This window comes from Pan paniscus, chromosome 10 (assembly GCF_029289425.2).
Source record: "Pan paniscus chromosome 10, NHGRI_mPanPan1-v2.0_pri, whole genome shotgun sequence".
Lineage (NCBI taxonomy): Eukaryota > Metazoa > Chordata > Mammalia > Primates > Hominidae > Pan > Pan paniscus.
The window spans coordinates 20945649-20966385 of NC_073259.2; the positions used below are offsets into that span (position 1 = coordinate 20945649).

The 20737-nt window shown below is 38.9% G+C and overlaps 1 protein-coding gene across 2 annotated transcripts in view; it reads left to right on the plus strand.

The window, feature by feature from the left end:
• PTPRO (protein tyrosine phosphatase receptor type O) overlaps positions 1 to 20737 on the plus strand; it is a 265462-nt gene that overhangs the window by 170471 nt on the left and 74254 nt on the right. For both annotated transcript variants that reach the window (XM_003816527.5, XM_003816526.5), the window contains exons 6-10: positions 1548 to 1709; positions 6199 to 6395; positions 13013 to 13133; positions 14287 to 14480; positions 17695 to 17806. In XM_003816527.5, the coding sequence (XP_003816575.1) occupies positions 1548 to 1709; positions 6199 to 6395; positions 13013 to 13133; positions 14287 to 14480; positions 17695 to 17806 (786 nt within the window). The remainder of the gene's footprint in view (positions 1 to 1547; positions 1710 to 6198; positions 6396 to 13012; positions 13134 to 14286; positions 14481 to 17694; positions 17807 to 20737) is intronic.

Consider the following 20737-nt stretch of genomic DNA (forward strand, 5'->3'; position numbering starts at 1 on the left):
ATTTGGAAATATTTTGAATTAAAGATCTAACTATCCCAGAATATTACAACATATCCTAGAGAAGTTTTCTGTTTTCTCATATGCAAATTTTTAAACATGGCAGCAAAGTAATACTTATGAAAACATTACTACTTCCTCAAGAATATGAGGCATGTGTCCTGCTAACCAGCCACTCTTGTTCCCTTTAGGGTGCGCCCCTCTAGAAAAAGCACCACAGTTTTCCAAAGAGAAGCTGATAGTAAAATGGAAAATACACAGCTGCTGACATTTCCATATAGCTACTATATTATATTTTGCATTGACTAACTCAGCATCTGAGGTTCATTCTTTATATTTTAGCCACTAACTTAGGAAAGTAGAGCCATGACTTTCAACAAGTTTGGGTCATGATGCCTATCTCAATTGTTGTTTGGTAGATTTTTATGGTTATTTGTTGTTTGTTTAGTTTTTACAGTAATATACTTCGTTTTCCATTTTCTGATCTAGTAGTTTGAGTGGCAGAGGTTATAATTTGTAAAAATTTGAAGTTACAGTGATAGCCTTATTTTTAGGGTGAGAGTTTAAGGCCCATGTAGTCTCATATACTGACATATTGTTTACTCCTATTTTACTTAATAGCATGAGATACAAAATCTGTGGATTCTTCTATACAAGATGATACAGCATTCAACCATACCCAAATATTACATAAAATGAAAATTCTTAATTATTTGAGTCAAAAGTCATTTTCCTGGAATTTCCTATTTTTTTTAAAGTTTCCTTAATCTATCATTTATTTTTCTGTTCCTAAATATGTTCCTATGGCAAATAGGATCTTGTCATTACAAAAACTTTTTACTGCCTCTTCTCATGAAGGTTCTATTATGCATTTATCTGACTCAATGTCTTCTTTTGAAGGCTGTTGTAGTCACCAACTGATGATAATGACTTCAAATGAAGTAATAAGCAGCAGAGGATGGATGGACTGTGAAGCAATGTGAAATAATTCTTTCTTTAAGAAGATCTGAAAGCAAATGGATAAAGGAAAAATATTACCATGATTATTATTTTTTAAATTTTACTTTAAGTTCAGGGGTACATCAGAAAATATACCTTAAAAATTAGATGTATTTTAAATAAATGTTAAAGCACTTCTGGATAGTTAATACTACCACAAAGAACTTACAAGATATTTGATCCTGGTTATTTTTTAGCCCTTACCTCGTGATGAGAAAGCCAACAATTGTTAACTTTTCCTGATTATCTACTTCTATTTTGTACACATAATTTTTTTGGGTAGGAGTACATAAAGATACACAGTGTAGACCCATCCCTAGTTTTATTGATTTGAATGCCGTATTTGAGTTTTGTTATTTGGAAGATTGTAAAAATACTGAACTCTTATTTATTATTCTTTAATGTTACCTTTAGTTTAGAGGTGTAATTGAACTTGACAAAAGGAGGGAGCATTTAAAATACCTAATTTTTTTTCATTAATCGACTTGTCTATACCCAGGGCCTTTCCAGGTGTCTATTCATGTATCTTCTCTTTTTTATATATGATTTAGAGAACTTTACTGAATATTTGATGCTGGATGAAGAAGCACATGAATTTGTTGCAGAACTGAAGGAACCTGGGAAGTATAAGTTATCTGTGACAACCTTTAGTTCCTCAGGATCTTGTGAAACTCGAAAAAGTCAGTCAGCAAAATCACTCAGCTTTTATATCAGTAAGTAAGAAAGAGATCATTTTACACTTACTGGGGAGCTAGAACAATGGAACTGGTGGGATTAATGATGCTCAGATGTCAATTATTCACAAACCTTAGGGATGTTGAGAAGTCTTCAAGATCAGGAGAGGCTGAGATCCACAAGCTTTGGATAGCAGAGGAAATGGATGCTTGTTTAATAGTAGCAATCCTATCCAGGGGTTTAACTTGAGGATTTTTTTACTATTGTGATAATTGAACATTTATTAAACTGACCTTTCACATTCGCCATAACAAAGCCTCCAAGGATGTGGACATACAGTTTGGGAAATACGACATCTGTTTGAGCCCATAATGAAATGATATTATAGGACTGTGAAAAATCTCATTAGAGTATTGAGCTTGTGAGGCTCAAAAGAAAGACAAAGATTCAAGTGTGGGTACACCCCAATGGTCTCCATAAAACGGGTGGAAAAAGTCATAGCTAGAGCAAACTGAAAGTCCCAGTGTCAAGTCCTAGGGTGGCCTCTACCATTCCATAAGGGTAACAGCACAGCAAAAGCTAGCCTCTGAGGGTTGCAAAAACAGTGCCTGCCTCTATAACGTGTTTAGCTAAACTGACTATGTTTACTGGAATTATAGAGGTCAAAAATCAGTAACCTACCCTATCAGGAGTTATATGTGCCTCCGATAAGTAGAAAGAAAAACCAGAAGGCAAAGAATAAAAATTGCTTTCAGAAAAGGATAACCACCACATATCCTATTGCCATCTGGAAAGGCAAATACCACCTTTCGTTGAAGGACGGATGAGAGTAGAAGAGGAGCTCAGTTTATGTAGCAGCTTAAAAATGTTGAAAATATCCCATATAATATTTTTACTTAAAAGAAAAACCAAAAATGTCACCTCTGGCAAAAGAAAGGCCTTAAAGATTTATCAGATGCATAGAAAGGGTATTCCCAACTGCCTTGTGTGTCTTTCAAGTGTGAGAGACCTTGGACATGTGATTACTTAAGAAAGAGGACAAAGTCGAGTATTTCATTCTTCCCATAAGACTAAAAATGCCTCACTTACCAAGTAGTTTCTTTCTGCACCAGTACAGATCCACCGCACATGTGAACAGCCTCCACGAAAACTCCACGACAATTCTGGTCTTTCTGACTTTTCTCTTCTCTGAATTCCTATTCTGTCTCATAGTAGACAGCACAAAACACATAACTTATTAGTGTGTGGTATTTTTCTAGATTTATTTTATGTACATCTTGCTTCTCATGTCAAGTTGTAAAATCCCAGGCCGGAGTTATACTGTTTGCATATTTATTCATTCTTTTGTACATTCAAGAAATATTTATGGAACCACTTATATCTTTCATGCACTCTGCTCTATTCTTAGAGTATCTAAAGTGACTAGTGCCATTGAGAATATGTCGGAATTGCTCAAAAATGCAATTACTTTGAAGAGATGCATCTTAATATTTATCTAGAAAAATATAGGCTCCTAGAAGTTTTGTTTTTTCTCTGTTGCTAAAATAATGACTTTTTAAGGAGATTCTGTTCTGTCGTAATGAGCTATTCAGATGTACCATGTATACTTCTTTGGCTTAAAAAATGGATACCGCAGACATAAATACTTACACCTAACTGAGTACATGAGCAAAAATTAGGGTGGCTTACGTTTGCTCAGCATAATGTAGTCACACACCAGCTAAAGTATATTTGCAGCCTGTTTTTCCTGACCAAACTGTTTCACATATTCTGGTGTTGAGCTGTTACATTACAATTTATTATATGTTTATGTCGTTGCATTATAATTTACATTTATGTAGCTTTGAATGCCTTCCCAGAGATGAGAATTCAGGTAGGAATTTGCACTAGACTGCCAATAGCCTTATGAAGAAAACACTTTTATTACCCCCATTTTTCACATTAAAATACATACTGAATCGCAGAAATTTCAGTGACTTCCCCAAGTGTCAAAATTAAGATTATAACTCAGGAATATTTGATAACAAAACCCATTTTCATTTAGCCTGCAATGACGCATGTCCTTGGGTTGATTATCAAGTCAGTCATAAGGTAAAACTATTAAATAATTGAATTTGTTTTGCTTACTCCAACCTTCGCCCTCTGTGCCCCCACTACACTAGTACTCTTCAGAACAGTAGTAACACTTCACGTTTATGTAGTTCTCTAACACATATTATCTCATTTGATCCCAACAACAACCTTATGAGGTAAATTAATCAGATTTTCAAAAGCAATGACTCAAGAGACAGGAGGTCTGGGTTAGGTCACAAGCACTTACTAGCTCTATGACTTCAGGCAGCTTGTTTATATCTCTGGGCCTCAGTTTCCTCATCAGCAAATGTGTTAGTCCATATTTAAACTACTATAAAGAACTACTAGAGACTGAGTAATTTACAAAGGAAAGAGGTTTAATTGACTCACAGTTCTGCATGGCCAGGGAGGTCTCAGGAAACTTACAATCATGGCAGAAGACGAAGGGGAAGCAAGCACCTTATTCAGAGGGTGGCAGGACAGAGAGAGAGAGCAGGGGAAACTGCCACTTTTAAACCATCAGATCTCATGAGAACTCCCTCATTGTCTTGAGAACAGCATAGGGGAAACCACCTCCATGATCCAATTACCTCCCATCAGGTCCCTCCCTCGACAAGTGGGGATTACAATTCGAGATGATATTTGAGTGGGGACACGGAGCCAAACCATATCAGCAAAATAAAGCAGTGGATCTCTAAAGTTCTCTTCAATTCTAAAATTCCATGATTTATCCATTTCACAGATGCAATGACTGAGATTCAGAGAGGTTAACTCATTTGTCCAAAGTTGCACCACTAATAATGACCAAACTGAGTCTTAGTGCAATTATAGTATCTCCAAATTTTTACTATTTCATAGTGCTCCAGGAAGTCTCATGCAGGGTTGAGAGCATGGATTTTGGAATCAGACTTCCTGTGTGTGAATCCTAGCTCAACTTACTCTATCTCTACCTCAGTTTTCACATCTGAAAAGTGAGATTTAATAAAAGTACTTATTTCATTGGCTTGTTATAAAAGTTAAAGGGGCCAGGCACGGTGGCTCACACCTATAACCCCAGCGCTTAGGGAGGACAAGGCGGGCGGATCACCTGAGGTCAGGAGTTCAAGACTAGCCTGGCCAACATGGTGAAAACTTCTCTCTACTAAAAGTACAAATATTAGCCAGGCGTAGTGGTGGGCACCTGTAATCCCAGCTACTCGGGAGGCTGAGGCAGGAGAATCGCTTGAACTCAGGAGGTGGAGGTTGCAGTGAGCCTAGATAAGGCTGCACTCCAGCCTGGGTGACAGAGTGAGACTCCATCTCAAAATAAATAAATAAATAAATAAATAAATAAAAAGGAATGAAATACGTAACATGTAAAAACTTAAAGAAGGTTATATGCTAAAAAACAGTTTACATGCTGAAAAGCAGTTTATATGTGAGCGTCCGTGTTTTAAGCTCAACCACTACTGTGATGTCCTAGACATCTTCCCAAGAGAACTACGGTAGCATCCTTGTGTCTGTGGTGTCACTGACCTGCCAGGAACAAACGTATAAATACACAATGGGTTCCATATCTCTTTACTATAATTAATATAATTTTGTATTATCATTTCCCTTGCACCATTTACACCAAACCTTAGTCTGTCCTCCCCAGTAGAGCCACTTGCTCCTTTTCCTCTCCTGGGTCTCAGCTTAGGAATACAGCATCAAATTAAGGAGCTGAGAATGCATCCTAAGCAAATAAATGGAAGTTTCACATTTGCATTTCAGCAGGGAATTTCTGTAGATAGTAATCACCTTAAGATGTCTTGAGTCCTTACTAGGTGTCAGGCACTGTGTTAAGAACCACTTTAGGAACATAAGAGAACAAAGCTAAGGATGGGCACTTCTATGGAGACATTTTATGGTAAGGATCCTGTTGTGTTCCTCAAATTATCACCCAGGTTTTAGCCAGCTTCTTTAATTGAGCCAGCCTGTTGTGTGTTTCTTCTCTAATATAATCACAGCCTGCCTTTTCGTTCTCACTGTTGCCAAATTCAAATGTTTGCACAAGATAGTAGTCGAGGCTGATTTGAATCTCAAAGTAATTATTCCTAGAGATCAAAGATCCTAGTAGCAAAGGAATAATAAACCCTGATGAAATGCCACACTGCCACGCTCACTCTTTGTTAAAAGAGAAGGAAGTTTTCTCTGGTGAAGAATTTACCAGAATACTCTCACATGCACACGATGATTGAAGTGGCGCTTTTGTTTCTGCTGTTATTGCCGAGGCTGCTGTTTAGATCAAGGTGAGGTCAAGGAGTAGAGGGTTGCAGCTGGGCAGAAGACCTGAAGAGTTGCCAGTCCGACCGCCAATCTTTCTTTGAATCTCATTGTAAGGGCAAAAAGAAAACAAGATTTTTTAAACCAGAATATTTTATCTCAATCAGTGTAACGTGCAGCCTCCCCTGTGTTCCAATTTGAAATGTGCAGGTCCTTCAGGAGAGTGGATTGAAGAACTGACCGAGAAGCCGCAGCACGTGAGTGTCCACGTTTTAAGCTCAACCACTGCCTTGATGTCCTGGACATCTTCCCAAGAGAACTACAACAGCACCATTGTGTCTGTGGTGTCGCTGACCTGCCAGAAACAAAAGGAGAGCCAGAGGCTTGAAAAGCAGTACTGCACTCAGGTAAAGGAGAGGAAATGAGGATGGGCTCGCCAGTCCCTCCTGAGCACAACCTTACAGGGCAATGCCAAGGAGGCAATTGCAGGAAGCCAGGCTGAGGTCTGCTGGGATGGGTGTGTTCTATGACTGTTCCCAAGAGCCAGAGGGGCCAGAAATGACTGGCAATGGCTTTTTGATGGCACTGTCATCTCCCTTTCTCTTCAGAGGAGGGTCATGTTCTTTTTCATTCATTATTCAAGGGAATTTGCTGAGCATCTATGATGTGCCAGGTACTAAGATAGATGTTAGAAATTTTTAAACATCCTGCTCTTGCAGAGCTTGTAATCTAATGAGAACAATAGATAAGTGAACATATAATGACTGCACTGTATGGAATAAGGCCTCAGCTTAAAATGAATGATGAGAGTTCAGAGGAGTTCACGGAAGAAGGAGCTAAGCGTGAGTAACATGGATGAAGGGGAAAGAGGATTTGGAAACTGGTTGGAAAAAACATCACAGAGCAGGAGACAACCAAGCAGAGGGTTGGAGGGTTTTTTGTTTGTTTGTTTGTTTGTTTTACTTTTTTCCATTCTTTTAATTTTCATTTTTACTGTAAAAGTAACGCATTCTTGCTGAAAAAAAAAAACTTAAAAATGTAAAGAATATAAAGTAGGCTGGGTGTGGGGGCTTACACCTTTAATCCCAGCACTTTGGAAGGCCGAGGCGGGTGGATCACCTGAGGTCAGGAGTTCGAGACCAGCCTGGCCAACATGGTGAAAACTCATCTCTACTAAAAATACAAAAATTAGCCAGGCGTGGTGGCACGTGCCTGTAATCCCAGCTACTCGGGAAGCTGAGGCAAGAGAATCACTTGAACCCGGGAGGTGGGGGTTGCAGTGAGCCGAGATCCCACCACTGTACTCCAGCCTGGGCAACAGAGTGAGACTCCGTCTCAAAGAAAAAGAAAAAAAAAAAGAATATAAAGTAAAAAACTACCCCCTCACCAGTCACAACTGAAAAGAGCTTTGAAGAATATGTGGGAGACAGCTGTGCACAGAGGAGTGAAGGGCAGGCAGAGACGGTGTGCAACTCAGTAGTCCTGTGAGTGGCTAGCAGAAGGAATGCATATGCCAGACCAAACCATAGTGAAACCGTGCAACTGGAGCCCAGAGTGGACCTTGCTCTCAAATGCCCTGAGAACCTGGGGCCCAGTCCTATATTTCTAAATTCTGGCCTTATGTTTTTACAAGGTCAAATGTGGTGGTTCTTGGTGTCTTACAAACACATTTTCTTCCCTAAAGGCAAAAGTAAAAAAATAATTATCAATTCGTTGGAAATGTAATGCACAGAAAAGATGTTTGCCGTATGAGAGCAATTTGGGATGTTTCCATTCCTCCCAGGAAAATTAAGCATTTAATGAAATTCAAACAATGATAAATTGTAAATCGATAAGATGAATTCAGGAATCGTGTTCTTTGGAGCACTAGAAAGCCGTAGAATGCTTGAGAATGAGGTGCCCCTTGAGTTGAATTAAATTAAGGAATAAATATGCTAAACCGATTAACTAGTAATCACAGTTCATTGTGTAACTTATTAGCTTCCTTTCCTGAGCATACCCAAGATGACTGACTCATTACATTGACAGAAAAACGTGTTTTCCCCTACAGACCTTGACCTAGAACTCAACTGCTTCAAGGTACATTTCTCCCCTTGCCCTACTTAATGTACACATTATATATCTTTCACATAAGAATACAAAGGCTAAAGGTAGAGATAGATATTGTAAATTATCAATGAGCCAGAAAAGACTAGTCCAAATGTACTTTTACAATATCTTCTCAAAATGCAAATAGGAAAACAGAACATGAAATGTCCTATTCAGGATTATAAGCAAGAAGACCAATATTTAAAGGGGAGTGCAGGAAAGAGACCACCATGCTAGACATCATCTCAGTTACCACAAGACCTTTTTGAGATTTGTATAATATCATACCACTGTAGTCCATTATGCCACTAAATAAATGTGTAGAAAAGCACCAATGGAAAGAAGATTACATAAAGTGGAAATAAGACCATCTCAGGCTCAAAGGAACCTACACTATCATCTAGTTCAACCCTATTATTTAAGAGTCCATCATATACAGGTGCAGTGGCTCATGCCTGTAATCCCAGCACTTTGGGAAGCTAAGGTGGGCAGATCACTTGAGCTCAGAAGTTTGAGACCAGCCTGGGTAACATAGTGAAACTCTGTCTCCACAAAAAAAAAAAAAAAAAAAAATTGCCTATCATATTCTTACTTCGATTAGCTATGCTGTCTAGTACATTTTTCTCCTTATTCCTTTAGCTGAAGAGGAATAAAACTGGTATCCAGTTGGAGGGACATTGGACTCAACTAAATTCTCAGGAATGAAGATTAAGACAGTCAGGAAAAATATTGGGATGCTAAATGAGTGGAAATTAAGGGGGAGCAGAGTGTGGAAGTGTTTTGTAAAAAATAAAACACATTACTTAACATGCAGAATGCAGAGGCATTCCACTTTTCCTCCTCCAACACACACCCAAGGAGGTCCAGGAGAAATAAAAAGGCATGGAGAAACATAGAAGTGTAAATATAGGTTAGCAGCTCAGTAAATATTCAGAAATTGGGGAGGATGGAAATTAGTGTTTTTAATTTATTACCAAGTCAGGTAATCTGTAATCCAATTACCCCTTTGTCGTTTTTTAAGTAATATGATGTATATGCCCATAGCTACTTCTTATTTTAAAAAGTATAATATCCCTAGGATAAATTTATTATAATGGCATATTTTTGTTTGTTTGTTTGTTTATGAGATGGAGTCTCGCTCTGCTGCCAGGCTGGAGCATGGAGTGCAAAGTCATGATCTCGGCTCACTGCAACTTCCGCCTCCTGGGTTCAAGTGATTCTCCTGTCCCAGCCTCCCAATTAGCTGGGACTACAGGTGCACACCACCACACCCAGCTAATTTTTGTATTTTTAGTTGAGATGGGGTTTCACCATGCTGACCAGGATGATCTCGATCTCTTGACCTCATGATCCGCCCACCTTGGCCTTCCAAAGTGGTGGGATTACAGGCGTGAGCCACTGTGCCCGGCTATAATGGCATATTTAAACAGCTATGATTCTAGGTAGTCATTTGAATAGTTAGAATCAACTCCTAAAATATTATCGAAAGAAAGGAACCTTAACATCGCCATGAAACAATCTATACTCCTTATGCCCTTTATTATTCTAAACATTCTAAATAGGCAAAATGGGTGATTAATGAGCTAGGTCAGCATTTACACTTATAGTCAGATGTCTACAATGTGTTAAGTTTAAATGGAGCAATTTTTTTTTTTTGGTTTTTGGGAGGTTTATTGAGATAGAGTCTTGCTCTGTCAGCCAGGCTGGAGTGCAGTGGCGTAATCTCAGCTCACTGCAACCTCCACCTCCCAGTTTCAAGCGATTCTGTTGCCTCAGCTTCCCAAGGAGCTGGGACTATAGAAGTGAGCCACCACGCCTCACTAATTTTTGTATTTTTAGTAGAGATGGGTTTTCATCGTGTTGGCCAGGCTGGTCTCAAACTCCCAACCTCAGGTGATCTGCCCACCTCGGCCTCCCAAAGTGCTGGGATTACAGGCATGAGCCACTGCGCCTGGCCTGGAGCAATGTTGATAATATAACACATTATATGGTTTAATAGCATATTATTTATGTATATATGTTAGAAGAAGGTCTAGAAGAAGGCATATCAAAATGTCAGGATTTGTGGGAGGAGGAGAACAAATAAGACTTCCAATTTACTTCATTTGTTCGTTTATTGGGTGAGCAATTTTTACAATAAGCATATATGTTGTATCATATAAAGTGTATTTTAAATAAATAAAATAATATTGCTTAGTTGTGGATAATATGCATCTTCTTAGCATAGTTTGTCTCTTTAGAAAATTCTCTATCAGTCCGGGCATGGTGGTTCACGCCTGTAATCCCAGCACTTTGGGAGGCCAAGGCAGGAGAGGCACTTGAGGCCAGGAGTTTGAGACCAGCCTGACCAACATAATGAAACTCTGTCTCTACTAGAAACACAAAAATAAGCTGAGCATGATGGCGCACACCTCTAATTCCAGCTACTTGGGTAGCTGAAGCACAAGAATCACTTGAACCCAGGAGGCAGAGGTTGCAGTGAGCCAAGATCGTGCCACTGCACTCCAGGTTGGGCAACACAGTGACAGAGCAAGACTATGTCTCAAAAAGAAAGAAAAGAGAAGAAAGAAAGAGAGAGAGAGGAAGGAAGGAGAAAGAGAAAGAAAGAAAGAAAGAAAGAAAGAAAGAAAGAAAGAAAGAAAGAAAGAAAGAAAGGAAAGAAAGAAAGAAAGAGGGAGGGAGGGAGGGAGAGAGGGAGGGGGAAGGAAGGAAGGAGGGAGGGAGGGAGGGAAGGAAGGAAGGAAGGAAGGAAGGAAAACTGTCTATCAGATGAAGAGATATAGTTGACTAAATCTGCCTATACGGCTTCCAGCAGAATTAAAAATCTAAAACTTGTGCAAGAAACCCTGATATGAAAGAGTATAAATATGAAAGAAAGAATGAAAATCCCAATTTATTAATTCAATATAATCTTATTTTGTTCAAGTCAGTGGAAAATAAATTTTGGTATATGGCTCCTTTTACTTACATGTAGAGCAAGTTGTACCAATTCAGATTACATAATTTCTACTGTGTATAATCAGTTTCCAGTGTGAAAAGGTTTAAAATTCATATCATATCACCAGTTCTGTATGAATCCTTAAAATCTTAATGGGACTCTAAAAAACACCTTACAGCATAGATAAGCTGTAAACAACATTGTTCTCCATTGATTCATGTTCCTCCTTGGAGTAATTCCACAATTTTATGTATCCGAGAGGCCAAAAAGTTAATAAGATGAATAAAGGTTAATATTTATTGATACTCTGGTTTAAACATTCTCAAACTCTATGAGGTATATAATTTTATTACCTATATTTTAGCAATGAAGTAACCAAGGTAAGAATTTTAAATAAATTATAAAGCATAAATAAACCCCCATGCTAATAATGAGTAGAGTCAGGATTTGATTCCAGGTAGTCCGAAAAAAGAACGTGTGTTCTTTCCACCAAGCAATACTGTCTTAAATATTAGAGACACTGAAGGTCAAAGCAGCACCTTAACCTTTTAGTTGAATTATCAATTCTTGTGCGTGCCAACATTCAAATTTAATAAATGCATTTTATTCATCTATACGTTCTCACTATTTTTCCCTATATGGTATTTGTTACGTATCCAAATTTTTTTTAAAAAGAGCAGGGCCAAGTGTGGTGGCTCATGCCTGTAATCCTAGCACTTTAGAAGGCCCAGGCAGGTGGATCACCTGAGGTCAGGAGTCCAGAGACCAGCCTGGCCAACATGGCGAAACCTCGTCTCTACTAAAAATACCAAAATTAGCTGGGCGTGGTGGCACACAACTGTAATCCCAGCTACTCAAGAGCCTGAGGCAGGAGAAATGCTTGAACCCGGGAGGTGGAGGTTGCAGTGAGCCCAGATCATGCCACTTCACTCCAGCCTGGGCGACAGAGTAAGACTCTGTCTCAAAAAAAAAAAAAAAAAAAAAGAACAGTAAAGAAGGTCTCATGTAAATGAGAAATGCTCTCTACAATATTATTTCAGGGGGCTACAACAGCCTGGCAGGGTGCTTACCAGGATATCTCGATGCTTAGCACAGTGACCTGCCCATAGTGTAGATTAGAGGTCCCAACACTAGGCTTCCAGTCCCAACACTGCATCTAAATATACGACCTTGGCCATTCTCTGGCTTTACTTTGTTTATTAAATGAGCACTTTGGACTAGGTAATCTCTAAAGTCATTTCCATTTATTTATTTATTTATTTATTTTTAATTTTTGTTTTTTTGAGAGCTTGTCTCACTCTGTTGCCCAGGCTGGAGTGCAGTGGCACAAACTCGGCTCACTGCACCTCTGCCTCCTGGGTTCAAGCAATTCTCCTACCTCAGCCTCCTGAGTAGCTGAGATTACAGGCACCTGCCACCATGCCTGGCTAATTTTCTTTGTATTTTAGTAGAGACAGGGTTTCACTATATTCGTCAGGCTGGTCTTGAACTCCTTACTTCAAATGATCTGCCTGCCTTGGCCTCCCAAAGTGCTGGGATTACACGCATGAGCCACTGTTCCCGGTGGTCATTTTCATTTCTATAATTAGATATTATATGCTTCTAAGTGACAAGAGACTAAAGACATTTCTGTACTGATCTTTGTATGTAATCAGCTGACACTACAATTTAGAATGTCAAACTATCCTCATGGTATTGCTGATTTGATTATGGTTACAGGCTGATGTGTCTCTAGTGTGCATAGTTATAATTGACACTGATGGTATAAAGCAGTTCACACGGCTTAGAATAGACAAAATTTGAATCTTCTAGGTTCCCTTCAATGTTCACATAAACTATAAATCATCCTAATTTTGGAATCTGACAGCTTCAGTAAAGCCTTCTGGATTTCAAAGTCATCTGTGATTCCAAAAAGAGTCTCTGAATATTATACCAGCCTCTGTGTAACATTCTGAAATCCCAGCTCTAAATAAATCTTATTGGGTGTTTGGTTTAAAGGTGAACTCAAGCAAACCTATTATTGAAAATCTGGTTCCTGGTGCCCAGTACCAGGTTGTAATATACCTAAGGAAAGGCCCTTTGATTGGACCACCTTCAGATCCTGTGACATTTGCTATTGGTAAGTTGCTAGCCACAAGAAGAATGACTGACCTATATATTAGGGTATTGACGGAGGGGTGCAATGTGCAAGCTCAAATCATTATCATTGTATTTGGAAGGTCTATATTAGTTCATCCAATATGCTACCTTCAGAGTAATAAATAACAAGAATTGTATACTTGGAAAACATTCTTAATATTTATTACTTGGGGAAAAAATCAGACGCAAACATACTTACTTTAGTTTTCAATGATTATACAACAAGAGTAAAGCTGTGTGCCGTGGCACACACCTACAGTTCCAGCTACTTGGGAGGCTGAGGTGGGAGGACTGCTTGAGCCCAGAAGTTGTTTGTTTGTTTTGTTTTGTCTGTTTTTTTTTTTTTTTTTTTTTTTTTGGAGACAGAGTCTCGCTCTGTCACCCAGGTTGGAACGCAGTGGTGCAATCTCAGTTCCCTGCAACTTCTGCCTCCCAGGTTCAAGCAATTCTCCTGCCTCAGCCTCCTGAAAAGCTGGGACTACAGGTACATGCCACCATGCCTGGCTAATTTTTTATATTTTTAGTAGAGACGGGGTTTCACCGTGTTAGCCAGGATGGTCTCGATCTGACCTCGTGATCTGCCCACCTTGGCTTCCCAAAGTGCTGGGATTACAGGCATGAGCCACCACACCCAGCCAAGCCCAGAAGTTTTAATCTAGCCTTGGTAACATAGCAAGACCCTGTCTCAGAAAAAAAAGAAAAAAAAAAGAAAGAAAGAAAAGAAGAAAGACAGAACAAATGAAAGAGAGAGAGAGAAAGAAAGAGAGAAAGGAGAAAAAGTGAGAAAGAGAGTGAGAAAGAAAGAAGAGAGTGAGAAAGAGAGAGAAAAAAAGAAAAAGAGAGAGAAAGGAAAGAAAGAAGAAAGAAAGAAAGAAAGAAAGAGAAAAGAAAGATGAAAGGAGGAAGGGAGGGAAGGAGGAAGGGGGAGGGCAGGGGGAGGGAGGAAGGAAGGGAGGAAGGAAGGAAGGGAGGGAGGAAGGAAGGGAGGGAGGGAGGAAGGAAGGAAGGGAGGGAGGGAGGGAGGTATTGTATCAGAAGAGTGAAAACTCGGGTCATTAAGTAGAAGTTTGAGGCCATTGCTAAGACATTCCTTCTTAACTTTCTTTTTCTATCCCCTGCCCTCTTCTTTTTAGTTCCCACAGGAATAAAGGATTTAATGCTCTATCCTTTGGGTCCTACGGCCGTGGTTCTGAGCTGGACCAGACCTTATTTAGGCGTGTTCAGAAAATACGTGGTTGAAATGTTTTATTTCAACCCTGCTACAATGACATCAGAGTGGACCACCTACTATGAAATAGCAGCAACTGTTTCCTTAACTGCATCCGTGGTAATCTTCCCTTAACCAACTGTTAGTCTTTCCTATGGGAACAGGCAAACCTTTATGTACCAAATGTGTCTTTAAAAAATTATCTATAAATTTGATTATTTTGTAAATACACATAGTGTGTTAGTTCATTTTCACGCTGCTGATAAAGAAATAGCTAAGACTGAGCAATTTACAAAAGAAAGAAGTTTAATTGGACTTACAGTTCCACGTGGCTGGGGAAGCCTCACAATCATGACAGAAGGCAAGGAGAAGCAAGTCATGTCTTATACAGATGGCAGCAAGCAAAGAGAGCTTGTGCAGGAAAACTCCCTCTTATAATAGCCATCAGATCTCATGAGACTTATTCACTATCACAAGAATGGCATGGGAGAGTCCTGCCCCCAGGATTCAGTTACTTCCCACAGGGTCCCTCGCACAACACTTGGGAATTCAAGATGAGATTTGGGTGAGAACACAACCAAACCATATTATTCTGCTCTTGCCCCTCCCAAATCTCATGTCCTCACATTTCAAAACCAATCATGCCTTCCCAACAGTCCCGAAAAGTCTTAACTAATTAACTCGAAAGTGCACAGTCAAAAGTTTCATCTGAGACAAGGCAAGTCCCTTCTGCCTATGAGTCTATAAAATCAAAAGCAATTTAGTTACTTCCTAGATACGCTCGGGGTACAGGCATTGATACAGCTGTTCCAAATGGGAAACATTGACCAAAACAAAGAGGCTACAGGCCCCACGCAACTCCAAAATCCACTGGGACAGTCAAATCTCAAAGCTCCAAAATGATATCCTTTGACTCCATGTCTCACATCCAGGTTATGCTGATGGAAGAGGTGGGTTCCCATGGTCTTAGGCAGTTCCACTCCTGTGGCTTTGCAGCATATATCCCCCCTCCTGGCTGCATTCACAGGCTGGCATTGAGTGTCTGCAGCTTTTCCAGGTGCACAGTGCAAGCTGTCAGTGGATCTACCATTCTGGGGTCTGGAGGATGGTGACCCTCTTCTCACAGCTCCACTAGGCAGTACCCCAGTAGGGACTCTGTGTGCGGTCTCCAGCCCCACATTTCCCTTTTACATTGCCCTAGCAGAGGGCATGAGGTCCCTGCCCTGCTGCAGCAAACTTTTGCCTGGGCATCCAAGTGTTTCCATACATTTTCTGAAATCTAGGTGGAGGTTCCCAAACCTCAGTTCTTGACTCCTGTGCACCCACAGTCTCAACACCATGTGGAAGCTGCCAAGCCTTGGGGCTTGCACCCTCTGAAGCCACCACCTGAACTCTACGTTGGCCCCTTTCACCCACAGCTGCAGCGGCTGGGATGCAGGGCACCAAGTCTCTAGGCTGTACACAGCACAGGGACCCTGGGCCTGGGCCACAAAACCACATTTTCCTCCCAGGCCTCCAGGCCTGTGATGGGAGAGGCTTCCATGAAGAACTCTGACTTGACCTGAAGACATTTTCCCCATTGTCTTGGGGATTAACATTCAACTCCTCATTACTTATTCAAATTTCTGCAGCCAACTTGAATTTCTCCTCAGAAAATGGGATTTTCTTTTCTATCACATTGTCAAGCTGCAAATTTTCCAAACTTTTATGCTCTGTTTCCGTTTTAAAACTGAATGCCTTTAACAGCACCAAGTCACCTCTTGAATGCTTTGCTGCTTAGAAATTTCTTCTGCCAGATACCCTAAATCATCTCTCTTAAGTTCAAAGTTCCAAAATCCCTAAGGGAGGCACAAAATGCTGCCAGTGTCTTTGCTAAAACGTAACAAGAATCACATTTGCTCCAGTTCCCAACAAGTTCTTCATCCCCATCTAAGACCACCTCAGCCTAGATTTCATTGTCCATATCATTATCAGCATTTTGGTCAAAGCCATTCAACAAGTCTCTAGGGAATTCCAAACTTTCCCACATTTTACTGTCTTCTGAGCCCTCCAAACTGTTCCAGCCTCTGCCTGTTACCCAGTTCCAAAGTTGCTTCCACAGTTTTGGGTATCTTCTCAGCAGCACTCCACTCTCGGTGCCAATTTACTGTATTCATTCGTTTCCATGCTGCTGACAAAGACATACCCAAGACTGGGCAATTTACAAAAGAAGGAGGTTTAATTGGGCTTACAGTTCCACGTGGCTGGGGAAGCCCCACAATCATGGTGGAAGGCAAAGAGGAGCAAGTCATGTCTTACATGGATGGCACCAAGCAAGAGAGCTTGTGCAGGAAAACTCCCCCTTACAATAGCCATCAGATTTCATGAGATTTACTCACTATCATCAGAATAGCACAGGAAAGACATGCCCCCATGATTCAGTTATCTCCCACTGGGCCCCTCCCATAACACGTGGGAATTCAAGATGAGATTTGGGTGGGGACACAGCCAAACCATATCACATAGGTATGGCTATTTTCAAGTTTTTTTCATTGTTTTAGCTTTTAGGTTTTGGGATTCTCTTTTGTTTTGAGAGGGAGAGAAAGAGATAATTGTGTGAGGCTAGCTGTCAACTCTAATTGAATGTATTTGTTAATCAACATTTTTTCCTAAGCACAGAACAGAGCAATCAAGTGCTTACTGCTTCTCCTGGATTCTGGGGAGGAACACAAAGAGATTTCCCTTTGGCATTCCATAGTTAGTTGACACTGCCTAATTTTAATGATGACTTTTCATGGCATCTACAGATCAATTAAATATCTCTAATGTCAGGCTTTTAGAGGATTTTTTTTAAGAAAACAGGTAAAAACTGCTCTTTCTGAAATTGAGACAATTTTGAAAAGTGTGGGTTACCCATGGGCTATTCACAAAGTACACAATTACCCTCTACCCAGTTGAAGACTCTGAAGGACTCCTGTTCGTGGTTTACACTGAAAAAACACTGAGTTGTGAGAGGTTACTTGTCTTAGAAATAGGGAGAAATGTATGTACAGTCACTTATAAATAAGCACTGTTTCGCGTGTGTAATATTAGGAAATTGCAAAATCAAACAAATATTGGAAATCTTTGGCTCTATATCTTTAAATCACTTTTAAAAATTTATATTTTTGCATTTTACTTTATGTCTCATTTCATTCTAGAAAGAATATTTTATTATAGTAAATTTAGGAAACACAAAAAGACAATATAAAGGAAAATTAAAATTACTTATTAATTTTTTATGAAAGTAAGTCTACTCCAAAAACAGTGCTTTCTCCCACAGTCTTTTGTCTCCTCGCTTGCTTTTCTCATTCAGAGAATAGCTAATCTGCTGCCAGCATGGTACTACAACTTCCGGGTTACCATGGTGACGTGGGGAGATCCAGAATTGAGCTGCTGTGACAGCTCTACCATCAGCTTCATAACAGGTGAGGCATGTGTGGGGAACGGTTCCACAAGGAGAGAGCATTATTGTGAGGAGTTACTAAGGTTCCAAATCTCTAGAAAGTGCCAGTCATTCACCCAGCACTGGGTGAACATCAATTTCATGGGAGATAATATTGATTCTGATCATTCATTATTTTGTTTAGTTGATAATCTTTAGAAATCAAAATACCATTTTTATTTTGTGTTACCACCGTTGACTTATTTTTATTCTGAGGCACTGACCTTGATTAATGTACTCTCCGGCTGGGATTGATTAGAATAGAAATATGGCAGGCACAGCCATCAGCTTCACACTGCACAGTCAATTGATTTTACCCATATGATGATTATATTTGTTAGATTGCCTCCATTTTCTTATTAATTAAAGCCATTTTTAAAGTCATAGGTTGACTGTAGTAGAGTCCATTGTGGAAATTAAAAAATAGGGTTTAGAGACAGATAGATCTGGATTTGAATAGACCCTCCGCATACCACATATAACCTTGAGCACGTTAACTTTTCTAAATATGTTTTTTAAATGTGGAAAATGTGGATGATAATAGTATCAGTTATCTGTTATTATTTATTACAACTTCATTATTATATAAGCTACTTTGCAAAATACACGACACAAAGTTTAAGCACTTAAAAAACAATTAGTCTTAGATCCTCGGAAACCTTAAATTATGTAGTTGCATCATCAGTAGTCAGAGATAGCAATGAAAAGGGGAAATTCATCAAAGAAACACTAACCCTTGTGGTTTGAACTAAGACGTTTCAAGAACCTTTTATCGAACGACAAGGTTGTAATTAGAGTTGTCCTGAGAAAACAGAGGAGAAAAATACCGCTTAGAGGAATAATTTTGGCAAATAGTTTCCTCAGTGGACATCTAGTTTACTCTGTTGAAATGTATCAGTAAAAAAAAAAAAAGTGGAAGGAAATCAATCATCTGTGAATTCTTATACAATTAACTTACATAAGCATGTTTCTTTTCTTTACTAGCCAATATCCAGAGCACTTTTTGTTCCAGATTTTAATAGTAATATTAGAGCAGAAAAGTGAAAGAATACCCAAAAAGGAGAAAATAGCAGTTACTTGGCAAGCGCTGTTAGTCTTTTGCCTATAATGATAATCACATATTTAATTATAAGTAAACTTCACTGTATCAATAATTCTTATAATTTAACTATATTGATGTAAACTTTCTGAGAATGCTCTTTCCTTCTCACCAGGACAGTTGTCTGGAAAAAGCTCAGATGTAACATCTCAACCTGGGACTGCTCATTTCTAGCTGTCAAACTTTGAATTATCTTAATGATTCTGGGCTTCTATTTTCTCACCAGTAGAACCCCCTAAAATGTCAGCTAAATAGGCACTAAAGCCTTCTTAGAGACAACTGATTAGTAGAGCAAAACTTAATATATTGAACACCACCCTGACAGTCTTTGCACTGTCTTTTAAGGGGGAACAAAAGAAATGAAATATTAATAGGATTTGGCTTCCTGTCTCAAGTGGTTTAAGGTATGCCTTTCAAGATGGAAAACTGACTAGGATCGGGCATAGTTTATAACAGTTTAAATGGACATAGCAAGTGTGGATCAGTAAACTATGGTTAATAGACAAGCTACTTACCTGGTAAGCAGTCTGCTGTCACCAATGTATTGATGTTGATGATTTTCTATCTTTTCCTGGGTCAAATAAATAAGTGATGCTGAACCAGCAGTCTACAGGTATTGTCTCAGCATATTGACAGAGATGGTCTCAATTCTCACATCTATAAAATGGGTATAATAATAATAAATAAATAATAATAAATACCTCACAGTATGTGTGAGAATTAAATCATGTAATGTAAGTCACTATTATAATAGATTATTATCATTTTTGTACTTATTTTCTAAACCAATTGAAAATTCTAGTAGGTTTTCTTTAACCTTCTTTTTTTTTTTTTTTACTTTTACTTTAAGTTCTGGGATACATGTACAGAACATGCAGTTTGTTACATAGGTATACATGTGCCATGGTGGTTTGCTGCACCTATCAACCTGTCATCTAGGTTTTAAGCCCTGTATACATTACGTATTTGTCCTAATGCTCTCCCTCCCTTGCCCCCACCCCCCGACAGGCCTCATGTGATGCTAATACTTATAACAAACATTCATAACTAGGTATGCTTTCAAAAATAATCATTCACTGAAGAATTTGTAATATATAAAGTAAAAACGCATGTGTGTGTGATTTTTTTTACCTTCTTATTTAAAGCAAATAAGAATCTCATGCTTAACTTTCCTATGCTTTGAATTTTCCAAATTGTGTGGTGTAAAAGAAAATAGGAACAAAATATTTGAATTAGGTGTGATTTATTAGGAACTCAAGTCTACCATCTTTGTTAGGCAATTCAGTTGGCTAGCCCTCAATCATAGTAATTATGCGGAGGGGCCAAATTATTAATAAACAAATAGTGACATCTTGTGGCCTTCCAGCAATATGCTAGGTTTTAAAGCAACAACATGGAAATAAAAATCTGACGTGTGAGAGGAAAGATATATACTTCTGGGTTTGCAATTTTAAAGATGTTTCTTTTCCTCACTAATATTAGGACATGAGAAAATACCCTTTGAAGAAATATATGCATAGGTTCTTGTATATGACGAAATATGTTGGAATATATTAGGAGGCTATAAGGAAGCCAAGGTTATTTTCCTTCAGTAGAATATTCTGAAATATGATGTAGATTTGTGTTACTTGTTAGATGCATTGATGATCTTTCAAGATTTTATTGCTAAGCATACTATATAAGTGCTACTCGTACTTCACATGAAACAGAAATGCATTTTCACTTTATATATTACAAATTCTTCAGTGAATAATTTTGAAAGCATAGTTACGAATGTTTGTTGTAAGTATTAGCATCATATTAGGGGAAATGATT